Source organism: Physeter macrocephalus, unplaced genomic scaffold (genome assembly GCF_002837175.3).
Source record: "Physeter macrocephalus isolate SW-GA unplaced genomic scaffold, ASM283717v5 random_310, whole genome shotgun sequence".
Lineage (NCBI taxonomy): Eukaryota > Metazoa > Chordata > Mammalia > Artiodactyla > Physeteridae > Physeter > Physeter macrocephalus.
The window spans coordinates 24,208-43,029 of record NW_021145613.1 but is presented as its reverse complement, the minus strand read 5'-3'; the positions used below and the strand labels follow the sequence as shown (position 1 = coordinate 43,029).

General features: G+C 53.3%; 2 protein-coding genes across 6 annotated transcripts; one reads left to right on the top strand and one right to left on the bottom strand.

Moving 5' to 3' along the window:
• The first annotated feature begins 344 nt into the window (after positions 1–344).
• ART1 (ADP-ribosyltransferase 1) lies at positions 345–18,805 on the top strand. 5 transcript variants are annotated; one of them, XR_003678456.2, is made up of 7 exons: positions 345–477; positions 1,613–1,724; positions 6,711–6,837; positions 7,104–7,881; positions 8,971–9,012; positions 10,534–10,692; positions 16,350–18,805. XR_003678456.2 is itself a non-coding variant. In XM_055082870.1 (6 exons), exons 3-6 carry the CDS (start codon positions 6,775–6,777, stop codon positions 10,629–10,631), a joined length of 981 nt encoding a protein of 326 aa, XP_054938845.1. In that variant the 5' UTR covers positions 345–477; positions 1,613–1,716; positions 6,711–6,774; the 3' UTR covers positions 10,632–10,855. The 5 variants fall into 5 exon arrangements, 3 of the variants coding, with proteins under 3 accessions (XP_054938845.1, XP_028340970.1, XP_054938844.1); XR_003678457.1 differs by lacking the exon at positions 16,350–18,805 and adding an exon at positions 11,006–11,081; XM_055082870.1 differs by lacking the exon at positions 16,350–18,805 and having other exon boundaries at positions 1,613–1,716; positions 10,534–10,855.
• On the bottom strand, positions 11,902–15,381 carry CHRNA10 (cholinergic receptor nicotinic alpha 10 subunit). The gene is made up of 5 exons (XM_028485179.2): positions 15,271–15,381; positions 14,978–15,160; positions 14,406–14,560; positions 13,063–13,595; positions 11,902–12,375 (listed from the first exon to the last, which is right to left on the bottom strand). Exons 1-5 carry the CDS (start codon positions 15,379–15,381, stop codon positions 11,918–11,920), a joined length of 1,440 nt encoding a protein of 479 aa, XP_028340980.1. The 3' UTR covers positions 11,902–11,917.
• Positions 18,806–18,822: the final 17 nt, after the last annotated feature.

Genomic DNA, 18,822 nt, shown 5'->3' with positions numbered 1-18,822 from the left:
CAAGAGATGGAGTCAAATCTAGTCATTTAACAAGGGTCTTGAGTGAAGCAGAAAGTCCTCCAACATCACATGGCCAATGAGTGCTAGAGTTGGGACCCAGGCCTTTTGGGAATCTCGCCTTGCACCTTAGGTGACTCTCCATGCTCACGTGAAAGGAAAAATAAGGAGATACTCCCTGAGGCCAGGGGTGCTGAATGCTGGACCAAACCCAGTGGGGAGGCAGTTGTTCTAGCCTGGATCCTTGATTTCCCTTTGGCTTCAGGGGTTCCCTTTTCATGGGACGTGCTCTGGCCCAGAGCGGACTTGGTAGAGGCTAGTCCAGAAATAGATGGGGGAGTGTCACATTTCTGAGCAGCTGTATGGGAGAGGTACAAGGGGTGGGGGACTGACGGTATAAAAGAGAAATCTGCCCTCCCCCTCCCCTGGTGGCCATCGTTGGAGACCAATACCAGCTTCCCCATCCCGGAGAAACACTAGGTAAGGGGCACACCACCTGTTCCTGGGCACTGGGCATGAAAAGCGGTTTTTTTAAAGGGGAAATTTGAGGTATTAATGGTAGAGTTACAGGAATCATTAGGAAGAGTTTCAGGGAACTTTATATCTTAGTCTGTTCAGACTGTTATAACAAAATACCACAGACTGGGTAACTTACCAAAAACAAACAAATATTTCTCATAGTTCTGAAAGTCTGAGATCAGCGTGCCAGCCTGGTCGGATGAGGGCCCTTTTCCTGGTTCATAGCCAGTACCCTCCCACTGTGTTCTCACATGGTAGAAGGTGCTAGGGAAGTCCATGGGGTCTCTTTTATAAGAACAGCAATCCCAGTCATGAGGGTTCATGAACTAATGAACTAATTATCTCCTAAAGCCCCCCCCTTCTAATACCATCATATCAGGCATTAGGGTTTCAACATATGAATTTTGGGGAGACACAAATATTCAGACCATTGCACCTCTGATGGAGAGGTTTGGGATACCTAGGGAGGTTTGAGGCCACTGGGATTTGGGGATTTCTGGGGAGGGATTTGGAGTCACATCCCCAGTAGGGAATGTTCATCATGGGTCTGGATGAGGGGAAACTGACGAGAAGTGCCCTGAGCAGGATGAGAGGAAGGACAGAAGGGCAGCTGGGATAGGAAAAGGGGTTGCCCAGTGCCTCCACTTCCTGGCCTCCCAGGCCCTCCCCACCACTTTGGCCTCCACACCATTCCCTGCAAAACTGGTCACTAAGTCATCAATGCACCTGTTCTGCAGTGCTCTACATTGTTAGCTGCACCCAGAAAGCCTCTCAGACTTGCAGCAAACATTCCAGGAGGGCTCACTTGTGCCTGGCCTTGGGCTGAGCTCTGGGGACACAGAATGGGTCATACCTGGTCCCTGCCCTCAGGGAATTCACAGGCCAGGGGGGAGGCAGACATTGAAGGGCAGCACACTACGATTAGGACAGTGACGGGAAAGCACAGGGTGATTTAGGAAGCCAGAGGAGTCAGAGGGCTTCCTGGAGGAGGTGGCTCCTGTGCGAAGCCTTGAAGAGTGGGTAGCAGGAGAAGGGCATCCCCAGCACATGGAGGGAAGCAGCAGCGCCTCACCTGGAACTTTGTTCTGTACTGTAGAAGTCAAGCAGGGGTGGTGGGGCACGAGGCTGAAGAGGTTATGGCGGGCAAGGTCACAGAGCGCTTCAAATGCCAGTGCCTGGAGGTTGGACTCTGTCCTGAGGGTAAGGAGGTAAGTTTTGTTTTGATCTCTTGCTTTTTTTTTTTTTTTTTCTTTTCCTTTCTGGATGTCTTCTCATCCCTTGCCTCATAATTGTTATCTCTGCATTTTGAGATATTTCTTCCAGTCAGGTTTGCCACAGAGGGTTTTCAAGCAGGTAAGGAACATGACCAGCTGTGCTTTAGAAACACTGTTCTCCCTACTCCGCGAAGCAGCAGCAGTGTGGATTAGCAGGGGTGACAACGGAGGTAGGGAGATCAGGGAGAAGGCAGGGGCTGACCTGAGCCATGGCAGGGCATGTGGGGATGGGGAAAGGGAAGGAGCATCGAGGATGGACCCATACTGTGCCCAGCATTAGTTGGCAACTAAATTAGTGTTTGATGAATGGCTGAATGAATGGAAACCCAAGTAACTATCTTGGGTGACTGGATGAATAATAAGGATGGCAGATTATGTGAGACTCTTCTGCTGGCAAGTTCACGGGAACCACCCTGAGCTGGATGAAGCCCAAAGAGGAATTAATCACAAGGATCCCAGGGTATCTAATGGTACCCAAAGGCCAGAAGTGAAGAGTCCCTAGAAACCCAAGGAAGTGTCTTGCTCTGCCTGTGCCTAGGCTTCAAGCTGCTCTCTTTTTTCCTCAGCCCTCCCTGCCTCTTTCCCTGGGGACCTTATCTCTTCCCTGACCTCAATACACCTATGACTCTCAAATGTCTTTTATTGTCCATTCTGCTCCATCTTGGACATCTGCCCCTAGAGAGTCCACATGTGCCAAACTGAACTCACCAGTTCCCCTCCCAACCTGATCATTTATTCAATACATTTTTTTTTATTGAGCACCTACTATGTGCTGGGATGAGCTTTTAAAGTTTCCTCTGCTTCTCCTCTGTATTTCCAACCTAGAGCATGGGAACCAGAGTTGTGAGCCTTGATTTCCCATCTCAGCCCCTAAATCCCATCAGACACCAAGTCTAGTAAATTCTACCTAGTAATGCTGGGTCCTCCCTCACTGCCAATACCTTAGTCTGGCTACATGATTCAATGTCTCACTTCACAGTTCTCCTGCCCTATCACAAGCCTCTGGTATCTTTTATTGCTGTATTTCTGCAGGGCAGAGACGGGGACAGAAACAGGATAGTGGAGAGGCAGCGAGAGACATAGTTGGCCTCATGTTTTCACTGCATGACCATTTTGCTGTGTGCCATAAAATCTCAGTGGCATGCAAACATTTATTCTCATACTCCTGGGTCTTCACGTTGACTGTAGATTGGCTAAAGTGAGCTTGGATGGGCAGCTCTGCTTCAGGCTGCCAGTCTGCCTCAGCTGGGCACCTCCCTGTTGTGGGCTGGGCCCAGGTCTGCTCCACTGGGTGCAGGCTGAAGGAACAGTTCTGGGCCATGTTCTGATGGTTTCTGACCCAAAGAGAAGACCTTCTCTCTTGGTTTGGGTTCTCCCAAAAGCCAACCCCGAGACAAGGATTGGGGGTAGTCAGCCTATTTGAAAGGTGATCCCAGGAAGTACCAGTGAAGGAGTGGCAAAGTGAGTTGAAGAAGATAGAAGAGCTCCCCCGCAAAAATTGTGCGACCACTGTGGTCAACTATGTCCCATTGGGGACCCTCTGTGGAACAGAGAATCTGACTACCCTCACTGGGTGACAGCTGTCCTTGGGAACATTAAATCTCCTGCACTTTGGGGTTGCCCTGAGCAAGCTCCCAGGGTGATGGAGAAAGCCTTGGACACAGAAGTATACAGAACACTAAGGGTGGGAAGCTGTCAGATGCTTGAGAACTATCCGTTGCGCCTGTGTTGAACTTGAAGATGAGCTGAGGGGATACGGGTTGGGGAATCAACAGTGTCTGGCACACTCTCTTTTACACAGCACCCATCTATCAATTCTCAAGAAAGACTCTGAGTAGTCTTGCTTGGGTTATGTGTCCATCCATGAGCCAATCACAATGGCCAGGGCATTAGAGCACCAGTTTGGGGTCATGTATTCCCCTCATGGGGGTACAGAGTGAGGAAAGCCCCACTTGAACGCATGGACTAGTTTCTCCACAAAGAGAAGATCTATTATAGAAGCTCAGGCTTTTTTGGTGGATTCCAAGAGACCACAAGAGTTCAAGTAGTTTTTTCCTGCTGCATTCTCTGCCCATTAGCATTCTCTCCTGGAATTAGGGAGCGGTATCTCAGGTTTACACCCCACCGTGATGCCATTTTAAATTCTACCTACTCTGAATCTCCTCTGGTCAGCCCCTCACTTAACCCCACTCCTTGTACAAATGTGTTTCCATCAGGCTCTCTGGGTTCTTGTAACATGCTACTTGAAATTCCTCACTCCATCTCCACCTTAAAAGAGCTTAAAGAAGCAGGGATGTGGGTTTTGTTGTTTCTGTTCATAATTTTATCCTCAGTGCCTGACACATTACAGATGCTCAAGAATTTTCTGAATAAATGAGTAAGCAGGTTTTGAGGGAGGGAAGAGAAGTTCAGTTTGGGACATGTTGAATTTGATCAACTCTGCTGGCTGTTAACTCCATTGCCCAGAGAAGCTCATACCTCAATTTAAACTGTATACTGGCAATTAGAGGATCTTAGATTTGGAGACTCACAAAATTATAGCCACATAACATCCCAGCGTCTTAGGGTCACTGAACTATCAAAACTTAGGCTCCACCAGAAGCCAGAGGAGATATGGGAGCAGGGATGCTTAACCTGAGTGAGACTGGGGCAGATGCATAACCACCCTGAAATTTGTGTAACGTCTGTGTGAAGGCACATATATCCATTTTCTGAGGAGCAGTTTCAGGTTTCATCAGATTTCCAAAGATAAAAAACCACTAACTGTATTACGGTCCGTATAAAAGAAGGAAAAGAGAAATACCTGAGAAGTTGCTGGTATGCGTCTAGAGTATCTCTGGAAGGATATACAGGAAATGGGAACATTGGTTAGCTCTGGGGAGAGCAGGTTGGGGTTGGGGGATCAGTGAGAGAAAGACGTTTCACTGCATGCTTCGCGGACTATAAATTTTGAATAATGAAAATGTACTACCTTTTATTAAGTTAAAACTTTAAAAAATTAAAAATTAAAGTTATGGGGATTTCCTGGCAATCCAGTGGTTAGGACTCCAGCTTTCACTGCTGAGGGCCCAGGTTTGATCCCAGGCTGGGGAACTGAGATGCCGCCTGCCATGCATCGCAGCCAAAAAAAAAAAAAAAAAATTAAAGTTATGATTGATCCTGTTAAGTGACCAGAGACGTAAATTAAAAACTACATACCAGGACTTCCCTGGTGGCGCAGTGGTTGAGAGTCCGCCTGCTGATGCAGGGGACACGGGTTCGTGCCCCGGTTTGGGAGGATCCCACATGCCGCGGAGCGGCTGGGCCCGTGAGCCATGGCCGCTGAGCCTGCGCGTCCGGAGCCTGTGCTCCGCAACGGGAGAGGCCACAACAGTGAGAGGCCCGCGTACCGCAAAAACAAACAAACAAACAAAAAAACTACATACCATTTGTACCACCAGTTAAATGAAAATTAAGAGAGATTAATAATGCCCAGTGTTGGCAAAGACATGGAGAAAAGGGCACTTTTGTCCATTGTTGGTGGGAGAGTGAAGTGGGACCTTTTGGATGGCAACCTGGCAGTGGCGCAGTGGCTATCTAAATGAACACTATTCAGATCCTTTAAATATCATCTTCTTGATATCTTTCCTATAAAAATATGCAGACAAGAGGACAAGGATTTATATACATGGATGTTCACTGCAATATCATGTGTAACAACAAAAAATTAGGAAAAAAACCCTAAGTGTCCCTCAATAAGGAAATGGTTAAGTAAATTATGGATTAACTATGTATGAAATTCCATGCTGCCATCATAATGAACAAGGTAGATATGCATGTGTGACATGGAAGGAAGTCCATGGTACATTGTTACCTGGGAAAAGGTTGTAGAACACGTATGTGTAAGCATGCTTCCTTTTTCTTTTTGAAAATAGTGACAATAAAAAACCCCAAAATAGGCTGTATACAGAAAACTGTGTATGTATATTTAAATATATTACTTGTGTGTGCATCGAAAAAGGTCTTGAAGGGTACCATTACCACAGAAACAGCAGGCATGGGTAACAGTGAGAAGGGGGACATGGAGGGAAAGCAAGAAAAGGGGGACTTGGGCTTTGTGATTCATTCATACACAATAAGCATGCATTACTTGGTAATAAAATAAACAAAAAAAGAAGCAGCACCAACTTAGAAACCGTCTGTTCCAATCTTGACCCAAAGTTGGGACACCTTCTTGGAGCCACTTTGGGCCCTCAGCGTGCCCACCCAGAGGATGCAGGAGGCTTCCCTGGGGGAAGCAGTACCCTCTGTACTCTCCCCCACCCAGCCCCTCTTCCTGCACCACCTGGGGGTCCCTGCCTGGCATCAGCTGAGGGCTTAGGGTGAGGGTTCAGTTGGCAGCAGGATTGCAGGGACAGAGGAGGACCCTCTGGATCCCCAAGCCCTGCTCTAAGCCTGACCCTGGAGTCCTGCTGTGGCCCCACCAGCTGACCACTCCTGGATCTGCCCTGCTCCAGCCTCATGTCCCCCTGAGGGGAAGCCTGGACCTCTCACTGTGGCAGTCAAGCTCCTTCAGGACTGGCCCCAGGCTTTCCAACACTGCTACTGCCACACTAGCCAGAACGTCTTTCACTCTTTACATCCTGAGAGTCCCTACCTCTAATACCTTTGCTCTTCCCATTCCTGCTGTCCCAAACTCCTTTCCCACCCTCAACTCCAATCTTTTCTCTCCTACCTCCCCTGACTGAAGCCTTATTCTCCTATTTGTCCCACAAGACCCTGTTCCCATGTCACCTCCTCCAGGAAGTCTCCCATGTTCCTTCCGGCAAGTAGGGTCCCCTCTCTCTTCTGAGCCTCCATTTCTATGTTGTGACTCTGTGTCAAGCACCGGAAGGGGCCCAGACTAGGTGTCAATTCATCACAATTTATTAAACTGTGCAGATTCCCATTTTCCAGACGAGGAAACTGAGACCCAAAGAGTAACTTGCCCAGGGTCACCTCCAACATGCAGACCCCTGCCATGATGTCTCTGCTGCTCGTGTCCATGGGCCTCATGGAAGCACTTCAGGTACAGTCATCCTCCGCTCACCCCATCCCCCCGCTGCTGGCTTCTGAACTCTGCCGGATGCTTCGCTTGGAGATCGCTCAGCCCGAGGGGACAGCCCCAGAGCCTGGTCTCGGGGATCTGTAGCTAGTAGTTCCCAATCCCCTTCCCCTCCAGGTGTGTTTGCGGCCCTTACTCTTTCTCAGCTCAGTGGAGGGGGAAGCTGGATAACAGGGCTCCCGTTCTCCTAGGGCCTAACCTCTCAGTCCTTGCTGCTCCCCCTGCCTCAGGCCCAGAGCCACCCCATCACACGACGGGACCTCTTCTCTCGAGAAACGCCCCTGGACATGGCCCTGGCCTCCTTTGACGACCAGTATGCTGGCTGTGCCACAGCCATGGCGGCGGCTCTCCCAGATCTCAACCGCACGGAGTTCCAGACCAACAAAGTGTACGCCAATGTCTGGGCTCAGGCAAGCAGCCAGTGGCAGGAGCGCCAGGCCTGGGGGCCCAAGTGGGGCCTCAGCCCTACCCGTCTGCCCCCGCCCGCGGGCTTCCGAGAAGAGCACGGGGTGGCCCTCCTGGCCTACACGGCTAACAGCCCCCTGCACAAAGAATTCAACGCGGCCGTGCGCGAGGCTGGCCGCTCCCGGGCCCACTACCTCCACCACTTCTCCTTCAAGACACTCCACTTCCTGCTGACCGAGGCCCTGCAGCTGCTGGGCAGGGGCCAGCGTCCACCCCAGTGCCGCCAGGTGTTCCGAGGGGTGCAGGGCCTGCGCTTCCGGCCAGCGGGGCCCGGGGCCACCGTCAGGCTGGGGGGCTTTGCCTCTGCATCCCTGCAGAATGCTGCAGCCCAGCAGTTTGGGGAAGACACCTTCTTTGGCATCTGGACCTGCCTCGGGGCCCCTATCAAGGGCTACTCCTTTTTCCCCGGGGAGGAGGAGGTGCTGATCCCTCCCTTCGAGACCTTCCAGGTGATCAATGCCAGCAGACCGGCCCAGGGCCCCGCCCGCATCTACCTCCGGGCCCTGGGCCAGCGCAGCACATACAACTGCGAGTACATCAAAGGTGAGCAGGGCACGTTCCAGCCAGCAGCTGGGCCGAAGGTGGCCTTGCCCGACCCGTTTTCAGAGGATACATACAGAGATACTAAAAACAGTGAGAAGGACCGAGTCCTGTCCCCCAGCCCCTCCACCCCTTCCGTCCAAGGAGAGACATAACCTTCTTAAGTAGTACGCTTGCTTCTCGACCCTGGAGGTGTCTAAGCCAGAGCTGGCCACTTGCCTGTGGGGAGGCTGAAGAGGGTTTCCTGACCAACGCAGGTGTCTTTGGCCATCTGAGGGCCAAAAAGACTTGGTGTTAGGCTTTCCTCCCAGCTGGAAGCTGCTGCCAGAAATGACTAAGCGGCCCACCCCAGTTTTCTGAGAGGAGTGTGTTTATTTGACTGAACAGAAATCCTGTGCTGTCACGTGTGCTAGCGGGTGTGGGGTGGGGTGGTGAGCCAGCAGTCAGGTGCCATACCCCTAAATTCCAGCTTGGGCTCTGGTAGGTCTCGGATGCTTTCCTGTCCATCCTCCCTGGACCATCCAGAGGAGTAATCATGAAGATGGTCCCAGGTCCTTAATCTCTGAAGGGGCTGTGGGCTGCTGGTCCTAGTTGAGGGATGCCCAGGGGCCTGTGAGGCCCACCTTTCATATCAATAGTTAGAGGCAGGCTGTTGGCTGGAACCATGGACCACATCTCAAGTGGGATAAGGTCCAGCGCAGCTTCAGTTACCACCTTGGACAGCATCACGAGCGTGCATGAGTTGATGGAAGGTGAAGGAGACACACAAAAAACATAAACTAGCCCCTCCTTGGCTGGGACAAGACATGGGACAGGGAGAGGTGGGTGTGGCATGGAGGCAAAGTTACAGGCCAAGGGAGCAGGAGGAGTGCCCAGATGACCCTGGCTTCAAGGGCTGGCGCCTTTCTGGCCCTGCTATTCATGGGTCAAGTCAAACCCAGGCAAGGGAGGTCCCACTGTAAGGAAGCAGAATTAGGAGAAAACACACCAGCTTCTCCTAGAGCAAGTCAGGGATGGACCGTGGGGCTCTGGAGTCCCTTACCATCCTGAGAGCTGCTGAGCCTTTGATTCTTTACTGTTTCTTCCCTACAGACAAGCAGTGCAAGTCAAGGCCCTGCCGTCTGGATAACTCAGGTGAGGGCTGCGGGCATCTGTGGGGCTCTGTTTGGGGCTGAGCTTGGCTATCTTGGGTCTGGGCCCCTCTCCTGGATGGATATCCCCCATAAAATAAAAACAACCCCCTTTTAATCAAAAAAAGTAGACTCCCTTAAGCAGACACCCATGGGGGGTTGCTAACCCTCCCCACTGACTGTGTACGTGGGAGATGGCTGCCGAGCTGACACACCTGCCCCCCAGCCTGCGGCCGTCCCCGCCTTCCCAGAAGCCCACTGACCAGAGCCCAGAGAGCTCCAGGCTGCACTGAAGCGACGGGGGGAAGGGCCGCTCCACAAACTCCTCCTGGGCCTTCGCCTTCTGCTGCAGAGCCCTCGGTCTGTTACTGCCTTCAGAGCTCTCTCAGACCACCTCCCAAGGTCAAGGTCAGGTCTTGGCTGCTGGAGACCTGGGCTCTAGCCCAGGCTCTGCCCTAACTCTGTGACCGAACATCCTTCTCTGGGCCTCAGTTTCCCTATCTGCATAGTAAGCATATCGGACTAGATGGTCCCCAGGTTCCCTCTGGCTATGACTCTTCTCTTCCCTTGAATACCAGCTGTGCCAGGTCCGGCCTCAGCCACCACTTCTCTAGGTGGGAATAGGCCATTCTCAGGGAGGAAATCACAGCCACCCCTCCCCCTCGGGTCCCGCCTCCTCCCTCAGGGCTCTGAGAACAGCGGACAGGAAGGAGCTCCAGCCTCCCTTTTGTTCCCACCCTTCTCCATGACACAGTACCACTCAGGGTTCCATGAATCCTCACCATGATCCAATGATGCAGGTAATGTCATCACCTCTGTTCCACAGATGAGAGAAGGCAGGCACAGAGAGATGAAGCAACCAGCCCCCCACACACAACTAGAAAAGTGTTCGGTCCAAACAGCCTGGTCCTGGAGCTGAACTTGGAACCACCGTACCAGGCTGGCCCCAACCTCCTCAGACACCATCTCATTTTATCCTTACTGGACAACTATTGACAGGGAGTATTACCCTCATTATATAGTAAAGTGAGACTCAGAGACAGACGTGACTTGCTCCAGGTGAGAGTGAGTTAGTGGCAGAGTCAAGACCAGCCAGGTCTCCAGACGCCAACTCGGCCTCTTTGAGGTCTGATAATGTAATTTCAAGCACTGGGAAAGTTTAGGATTCCCGCCCCCCTCCCCATTCCCCATCCCAGTGCACCAGCAACTCTCCCACCAGAGTTTGAGCAGAGGAGCAAAGATCAGCATCACCAGATCCCACTCAGATCTCTACCCTTTTCATCCCACCCTGCAGTGCCTCAGCTGTGTCAGCAGGAGACTGGGGGATAGACCTAATGACCTCTGGAAGGGGAATTGGGGCTCTCCTTGGTCTCATCTCTACCCTCCTCCCTAAATTCTTTCTCTTCGTCTTTGTCTCCCATTGCATTTTGTGTATCAGTCAGCTCACTCTGCTCTTTCTTTTCATCTTGTTTCTTTGTGTATCTCACGTCGCCTCTAAATCTCTGTGCCTCTGTTTTCCCTGCAGCCATGGGTCAGGGCCCCCTTTCTGCAGTCTGGTCCCTTCTACTGCTGCTCTGGTTCCTTGTTGGAGAAGCCTTTCCAGAGAGTCCAGGACTCCTCTAATCCATCAGCCACTGAACAGCTCTGCCGTCACCTCTGCCCAACATGAGGATGTCAGCCACGTGTATGCTTTAAGTGTGGCCAAGATCTGTGGTAACCCCATTTGTAGGGAACTCTGGGATCTTCTCTGGCAGCTGCCAGGCTTGCTAGCGGGAAGAGGAAAATGTAGGGACTGGGCCTCACCCAGGGGTCTAGGAGTAAGACGGTGAGTAGAGGTGGGGGGACTGCGGGACAGGTAACCACTCACTTGGAGATAGAAGACTAAAGTAGTGTGGAGGGGGGGGTGATTGGGGAGAAAAGTACTTGGCCATGGTATTTGCTAATATTACTCAAATGCTTCCCATGTACACCTGGACTGCTCCTATTCACTCCTCCAGGAAGCCTTCTCTGGCCTCTCCACCCTGCTGGGTTAGGGGCCCTGCCTCTGTGCTCCCAAAGGGCCCTGGTCTCCCACGTCCAACTGTGAGCTTATAAGGGCAGGGACTGCATCTGAGGCACAGAGGTGGTGCCAGAAAATGTGTGGAAGTCAGAAAGGAACAAATACCTTGTGAATAGCTGGTTCCTGTACTGCCCCTACCTTGGGCACCTTCAAGCTCTCCGGATGTCACTGTGTGGGAACGGGGTGGACTGGATCTCATTTTCTTGTCAGCAAAGATGTAATTTCTGCTCTGATCCATGAGTCCTAAGGTCCCTAAGAGGCTGGATCCCCAAGTTCCACCACCACGGGCCCTGAGGGTAAGAGAGGACATGGAGGAAGTGATAGGCACACACTTTATTATCAGTCGGGGCTTTGGGGCCAAATCCTTGTGTGGCCTCCTGCTCTGGAAACCGGACCAGGAATCCTGAATTCCCAGTTGCCTTCCCTGAGCCCCCAGGTAGGGACAGGCAAGACCAATTCCCTGTAACAGCAGCCACTGAGGAAGGAAGAGAAGACAGGAAATGTGGCAGTTCTGTTTGTACTACCTGCACTCTCCTCACTGAAAGCACTATCACTCAGCACCGGAGTTCAGTTCTGTCCCTCCAGGACTTCCCTTTGATCTTGACCCTTCTTAGAGTCCCTCCTCTGCAGGAATCAGGGGAGTGGAAAGCTCTGGATTTCCCTTAGAGGTTAGGGTACAGAGACAACGAGTACTCCCTCTGGGGGGTGAAGTCAGTAGCACTGAAGAGAGAATGTCCCAGGCTCTGAGGCCCAGTGGAGAGAGACTGAGTGGCCTGAGGGCCAACCACCACCTGGCCTGGACATTCCATCCCCATCTGGAGGTGATGTGGCTGCAGCAGACCCCTGGGACTCACAGGGCCTGCACCAGCACGAGAAGGCTCATCACCAGAGCCATGGAGAAGAAGATGCCCAGGAAGAAACGGTCCATGACACGGGCCAGGCGCTTCCAGTCCTCATGGCAGCGCTGGGCAGCCCTGTGTCTGTGGAAGGTGTTGGTGATGGTGGCTACATGGCGCAGCAGGGCTTCCTGATGGCACAGACACCGAGGCTCATGGCAAGGCCCTGCTGGTGGGCCAGCTTCTCTGTCAGGAGGCTGGGGGCTGGGGGATGACTCAGGAGGTCTAGACTGCCCACAGGGCTCCCCTCGTTCCCGCACACACAGGCCCCGTGCCAGGCGTCCCAGCAGCAGGGCCCGCGCCCAGGCTGGCACTGGGCGGGCACTGGGCCCACAGTAATGCAGGTTCATGATAAGGATGGTGAGCGCTGTGGAGAAGGTGACCATGGTCATGGTGGCCATGTAGTACTTTCCTGCAAGAGAGGGAAAGGGAACTGAGGCCCCAGACAAGAACTCAGGGGGCCTGAGCTCCCCAACTGCCTGAGCACAAGGAGGAATGAGCTCACTCCCCCATAAGGCTCGCAGGACCCTCCAAGCCCAATGGATGGAAGCGGGAAGGAGGTAAGGGCCAAGGGCTCCCTCTCCCTCATTCCCCCGTCAGGTTCTCAGAAGCTACCTGCTCCCTAATTGTTCCCCTCACTGCTGGAGGCTGAACTCACCCACAGTCCCGTGAAAGTCACGCTCTTAAATAGAACCAGCATGATCTGAAGCAAGCTATGATAGAACCTTTCTCATAGGTGTGTGGTGCTGCTTCCTTGAGTTAATAAACGTCAAGTGTTTAGGAGACTGCCTGACACGCAGTGAGTACTTAGTATGTTTTGCCTGTGATTATAACACTGGAGATGTCAACCTTCCTCCATCAAGTCCTTGAGGAAAGACCAACCCCTTCCTCTGCCCCTTCTCCTTGGAGAGGGCCGACCTCTTCCCCCTCAATCTCAGAACGACGCCGGACCTCAAGACGCTCAGCGGGGCCCCTCCGCTGACCCAGGCCGGTCCGGGTCCCACTCCTGCACCTGCGGACACCCGCGCACTTCAGCCCCGGGTTGGGGGTTGTCCTCTCCAGGCCCCCTCCCCCGCCACCCCGGGTCCTCAGAGCTCACCGATGAGCGGCACACTCTCGGCCGGCGGCATGCTCTCGGCCAGGAGCAGCTGGAAGACGGTGAGAGCCAGCAGTACGGTGACGCCGAGCGACACCTTCTCTCCCGAGTCGGCGGGCAGGTGGAAGGCGAGAGGCGCCAGCAGCGAGATGAGCACGCAGGGCAGCAGCAGGTTGCACACGTAGGCGGCGGCGCGGCGGCGCAGCAGCAGCGTGAAGGTCACATCCGGGTAGGGCTCGGAGCAGCAGCCGTAGGTGAGCACGCGCCGCCGGGCCGGCATGCCCAGCACGCGCCACTCCACGTTCTCCACGAAGTCGGCCAGGCTGGCGGCAGCGCCGCGCGGCTGTACGTCCAGCTGGTGCCCGCCGTGCGTCCACGAGCCGAACGTCAGGCCGCAGCGCTGCGCGTCGAATGGGAAGGCCGACACGTCCACGCGGCACGAGCTGCGCGTGATGGCCGGCGCGTCCCAGCGCACGGCGCCGTCGTGCCGCAGGACCACGTTGGTGCTGGCTGAGGCTGGCGCCTGCGCGTCCGCCCTGCGGGCAGGGGGTGGGGCTCCCTGAGGCTCCGTGGCCTGCGGAGTCAGGGCTGCCCCTTGAGAGGGGTGCGCTTCAGGCCCGCTGGGGGCGGCACAGAGGGCAAAGAGAGCGGTAGAGAGGGCCCTCTGTGCCTTTGGAGGCCTAGCGGGGCCAGCGCCTGAAGGGCCCAGAACGAGACACAGACCTAGCTCAAAAGTTGGCGCGGGGCGCATGGTGACTTTCTTTGAGTGTCATCTGCAAAGCTCCTAGAGGGGCCCTGAGGAAAATATGCGGAGCTATGTGTTGTCTGGGAAGCACAGAACTGGCTTAGGCGGCATAAAGGACTACTTCAGAGGGCTAAGCCCTGAAGGAAATCCCTAGGCACGACCTGGGGTGCCCTGAGAAAAGGGTGAGGAGTGCCATAAAGAGGCACTTGTGTCCCGGAACCCTCTCTGCGAGAGATACAGAATTGGCCCTGGACCACACGGAGGATTCCTAGGAGACATTCAGCCTGGGTTGGCTTGGGACAGCCTAAAGTGGAGGTGCCATCAAGGGGCTGTGGGGTCCCTCCAGCAGGCCCTTGCCATGAGCCGCTGTGTGTGTGTGTGTGGGGGGGGGGCGGTCAGGAAGCCCTACTGCACCATGCAGCCACAATTGCCAACACCTTCCTGGCAGCTTAGAAGGGTCCTGGGGGAAAGCTTCCAGGGCACCATAGGAGCCGGGTTCGATGTGGAGGATAGGGGACAAGTGCATCCCCAGAGCCCAGGGCAACTCTAGGGAGGGGTAGGAGAGGGGAGGGATCCGGGGAGGGGCCCAGGCAGGAAGTACTTGTTATAGAGTATGATGTCCGGCCGCCACACGAGACTGCTGGGGATGCGGATGGCATCCAGGCCACCATAGGCGTCAGGGTCCCATCGTAGGTAGGCATCTGTCCACTCCTGTCGGATCCACAGGTACAGGGTCAGCACCTGGTTCCGCTCATCCTAGTTGGGAGCAGAGAGTGGGCATAGATGTGGACAGACGTCTGCACATACCCTGCCCTGTGTGTGCACACTCACCTACAGAGCTCTGGTCAGCATCAGCAAACCTGACTTGCCCATACAGTTCAGTTCCCACCCAGCCTTGCTATGTGACCTCGGCAGGTCCTTCTCTTCTCTGGGCCAGAGTTTCCTCAGAAGTTACGTGGGTGGTAATCTCTGCTAGACATGGATTCAAGTGTGCAAAGTATTGGGCACACTGTGGGCACCCAACAGTTAGGATCCAACAGTTGGTAGCTGTTATTGTTGCTAATGTTAATGTTTACAGGAAAGAATTGATTGGAGATTAATCCCAGTCTCCCATTCCCCCATTCCTTGACACTGTCACCAGCACACTCCACGACTGTACAACAACCAACGCACCATGTCGATGATCTGGGACAACGTCACTTCCAGGGTCACGTTCAGAGCCTGGTCTGTGTCTGCCACAGGTCTCAGGGCACTTGTGTAGTTGGCAAAGAGGTCTCGGAACAGCTTGTATGCCAGCCTGCCCTCGGCTCCGAAGCACTCTGGGGGACCAGTAAGAAAGGGTGTGCATCCGAGACCCTAGTCCAGAGGCCTCGGCTCACAACCTGTACCCTCCACAAGACCGAGGCCCTGTCAGCTGCTCCACTGTCTCACAGCCGTCTAACTGTCCCTGTTATCTGTCTCTCTACCTGTGGCTCTAGTTCCTCCCTGGCCTGCCTCCAAGGATAGATGAGGTGAAGGCCATAGTGTGAGTAGGTACTATCTTCTGAAGCAAGGGTGATGGGTTTCTTCCCCACCATTCCCTTCCCAAGGACCTGGATTCTGCTTGCCCCACCACAAATGCTGGAGGGGCTGGGAATTCCCTGGCAGTCCAGTGGTTAAGACTCCGCGCTTCCACTGCAGGGAGCACAGGTTTGATTCCTGGTTGGAGAATTAAGATCCTGCCTGGCATGTGATGTGGCCAAAACAAAACAAACAAAAAAACAAATGCTGGAGCGGCCCAAACAGACGGCAAGAGTCCTACTTCTCAACCAGGCATCCGGAACACTGTTGCCCTGCCCCTTCCAGTCTCTCCAGCCTGTCTCTGCTTCTCTAGCTGCACTTCAGTTGATGTCTTCAAATCTTCTGACACTATGGGCCCCTCCTTTCTGAAAACACACTCTTTCCTGGGTTTTGTGACACATCCCATTGTCCTCAGTCCATTTTTTTTTCTCAGTCCTTGATTTAGGTATTGTTCCCCAGAATTCCGTCCTTTGCCCTCGTCTCCTTTTTTCTTCAGCCCAGATTTTTCTCCTGTGCTCCAGACCCGAATGTCCTAAATGTCCTGTAGGCACTTTAAACTGTGTAGGGCCAAAATATGAACTTGTTTCCTCCCACCATGTTCTTTTTTTTTTTTTTTAAATTTATTATTTACTTGGCTGTACTGGGTCTTAGTTGCAGCACACGGGATCTTCGTTGTGGCATGAGGGATCTTTTCACTTGTGGCGTGTGGAATCTTTAGTTGCGGCATGCAGGCTCTTAGTTGTGGCATGTGGGCTCTTAGTTGCGGCCTGTGGGATCTAGTTCCCTGATCAGGGATCGAACCCGGGCCCCCTGCATTGGGAGCGCGGAGTCTTAACTGCTAGACCACCAGGGAAGTCCCTCCTCCCTCCGTGTTCTGCAACCTGTTCCTTGTCCTGTGTTCCCCGTCTCAGCAAACAGCACTCCCCGGTGACCTAAGCTGGAAATCTGGTAATTTGTCTCTCCCTTCTGCCCCTTCTCTCTGCAGAGCACTCTGTGCCCGCATCCTGTCAGTCATACTGCTGAATGCTCTTGAATGCTTCATCACCTCTCCAGCTCGGGCCCATCCTCCCTGCATATGGACCACGGCAGCAGCAGCCTCCTCCCTGCTCTTCCACCTCGGGCTCACCTCTCTAACCACCTGCCACACTTCCGAGAGATCAAGCTTTTAAACAAATGAATCTGACTAGACCAGTAGCTGCTTAAACCTGTTCAGTGGCTCCCAAGGCCTGCTAGAAAAAGCCCAAACTCACCCTTCGCGGTCTGGTCCCCCTGGCTTTTCCAGCCCTATCCCTGGGAGCTGCCCCGTCAACTGCTCCCGCCCCAGTCAGGCAAGCCCCCTCTTGCCCTCTTCAGCTCCCCCTCCTCCACACTGCCCAGATAGCGCTTGCTCCCAGCACAGAAATGAAGAGAGAGCACGTGGAGAGAGGTTTGGGGAGGATGGGAACAGCAGCAATGCCCAGAGAGGCCAGGGCTGGTTTACTGAGCTTCATACCTGGCAGTAGTGGAAGCAGGAGGAGAAGGCCCAGGCTGGAGACAGAGAAGCTGAGGCCGAGGCGGTGGCTCCCGGGCCCCATGGCCTTGCCGCAGCCAGAGGAAGGGCAGGTCTCTGGGGGTGAGCCTCCTGGCCTGACCTACGGCAGCATCAGGCCCTGCTGGCAAGGATGGTGTGGACAATCCCTGCACGTCAGAAGGAAGACTGGGATCTCTGTTGAGTCCAGCTACCCTGCAGGGAGTCCTGCAACCCTTCCAGTTACCTGACCCTGCTATTTGTACCTGCCCTGGGATTTTAGTACTTGGGCCTCGGCATCTACTGTTTCTCCTTCTCTGCTGGTCTTTGCCTCTTCTGGCCTCTGCCTCTGCCCTGTTCTTCACCCCCCACCCCCTTTACCTCTCACTCAGACTCTGTCTCGATTTCCTTCTATCCGTCCCTCTGTAACTCTTTCTTGGTCTCTGCCTCCCTGACTCTGGTCTTCCTCTTTCCACTCTCTCTTCCTTTCTCCTGCCTCTATTTCAGCCCCCTTGACTTCCTCAAGGCCTTCCCCACACCTGACTCTGGGGGAGCCTGGCGCATTCTCAGCAGGACAGGGACAGGGACTCCATCAGCCCTGAACCTTCTGAGGCACAGGACAGCAGGCCACGCCCCCTTTACCTTTCATTAGCTTAATTATAGAGTTGGGACACCTGTGTCCATGGGAACAGAGCAACTGAAACTGACACCTCAGGTCACTGGGACCTGAATTATTCAAATTCTGTAAGGTAGCACCCTCGCTCAGGTCAGGCCCAGCTTGGGGGATTGGAGGGTACAGAGATGCCAGGTCAGGATCTGCAAGAGACTGGGGCTTAAAGGTGTGAGGGGACAGGGCCAGTGGATGGAAACTGTCCTCCCAGCTCTGTCATCATTACTGAATTCTTGAGGCTCCCTTTCGTCTGTCAGCTGTGCCCTCAGTTAGGGACTGAACACATCTGTCTAGGCTGGTGCTTTTGCCAAGCAAGCTCTCCCCTCCCAGTGAGAGGGGTGCCAAGCCTCAGGCTGCTCCAGGTGGCCCCACAAAGCAGGGGATGCAGCCTGCATCCTCGCCATCCCACAGCCATCCCAGTCTGAGCCTCAGTATTCTCCCTATGCTTAAACATCACGGGCGGTATTGGACCGCAGGGAAAACACAGCCTTTATTTATTTATTTATTTTTAACATCTTTATTGGAGTATAATTGCTTTACAATGGTTAGTTTCTGCTTTATAACAAAATGAATCAGCTATACATATACATATATCCCCATATCTGCTCCTTCTTGCGTCTCCCTCCCACCCCTCTAGGTGGTCACAAAGCACCGAGCTGATCTCCCTGTGCTATGCGGCTGCTTCCCACTAGCTACCGATTTTACATTTGGTAGTGTATATATGTCCATGCCACTCTCTCACTTCGTCCCAGCTTACCCTTCCCCCTCCCCGTGTCCTCAAGTCCACTCTCTACGTCTGTCTTTATTCCTGTCCCGCCCCTAGGTTCTTCAGAACCAATTTTTTTTTTTTTTAGATTTCATATATATGTGTTAGCATACAGTATTTGTTTTTCTCTTTCAGACTTACTTCACTCTGTATGACAGACTGTAGGTCCATCCACCTCACTACAAATAACTCAATTTCGTTTCTTTTTATGGCTGAGTAATATTCCATTGTATGTATGTGCCACAACTTCTTTATCCATTCATCTATCGATGGACACTTAGATTGCTTCCATGACCTGGCTATTGTAAACAGAGCTGCAATGAACATTGTGGTGCATGACTCTTTTTGAATTATGGTTTTCTCAGGGTATATGCCCAGTAGTGGGATTGCTGGGTCGTATGGTAGTTCTATTTTTAGTTTTTTAAGGAACCTCCATACTGTTCTCCATAGTGGCTGTATCAATTTACATTCCCACCAACAGTGCAAGAGGGTTCCCTTTTCTCCACACCCTCTCC

Excerpts from the sequence above, each read along its gene's own strand:
- ART1 (XM_055082869.1), top strand. The coding sequence starts at position 6,775 with ATGCAGACCCCTGCCATGATGTCTCTGCTGCTCGTGTCCATGGGCCTC. Across the intron at positions 6,838-7,103 it reads GCCTCATGGAAGCACTTCAG|GCCCAGAGCCACCCCATCAC; the intron begins GTACAGTCATCC and ends CCCCTGCCTCAG. Across the intron at positions 7,882-8,970 it reads CAACTGCGAGTACATCAAAG|ACAAGCAGTGCAAGTCAAGG; the intron begins GTGAGCAGGGCA and ends TCTTCCCTACAG.
- CHRNA10 (XM_028485179.2), bottom strand. The coding sequence starts at position 15,381 with ATGGTGGGGAAGAAACCCATCACCCTTGCTTCAGAAGATAGTACCTAC. Across the intron at positions 15,161-15,270 it reads GGGAGGAACTAGAGCCACAG|GGTCTCGGATGCACACCCTT; the intron begins GTAGAGAGACAG and ends CCTCTGGACTAG. Across the intron at positions 13,596-14,405 it reads GACATCATACTCTATAACAA|GGCGGACGCGCAGGCGCCAG; the intron begins GTACTTCCTGCC and ends CCCTGCCCGCAG.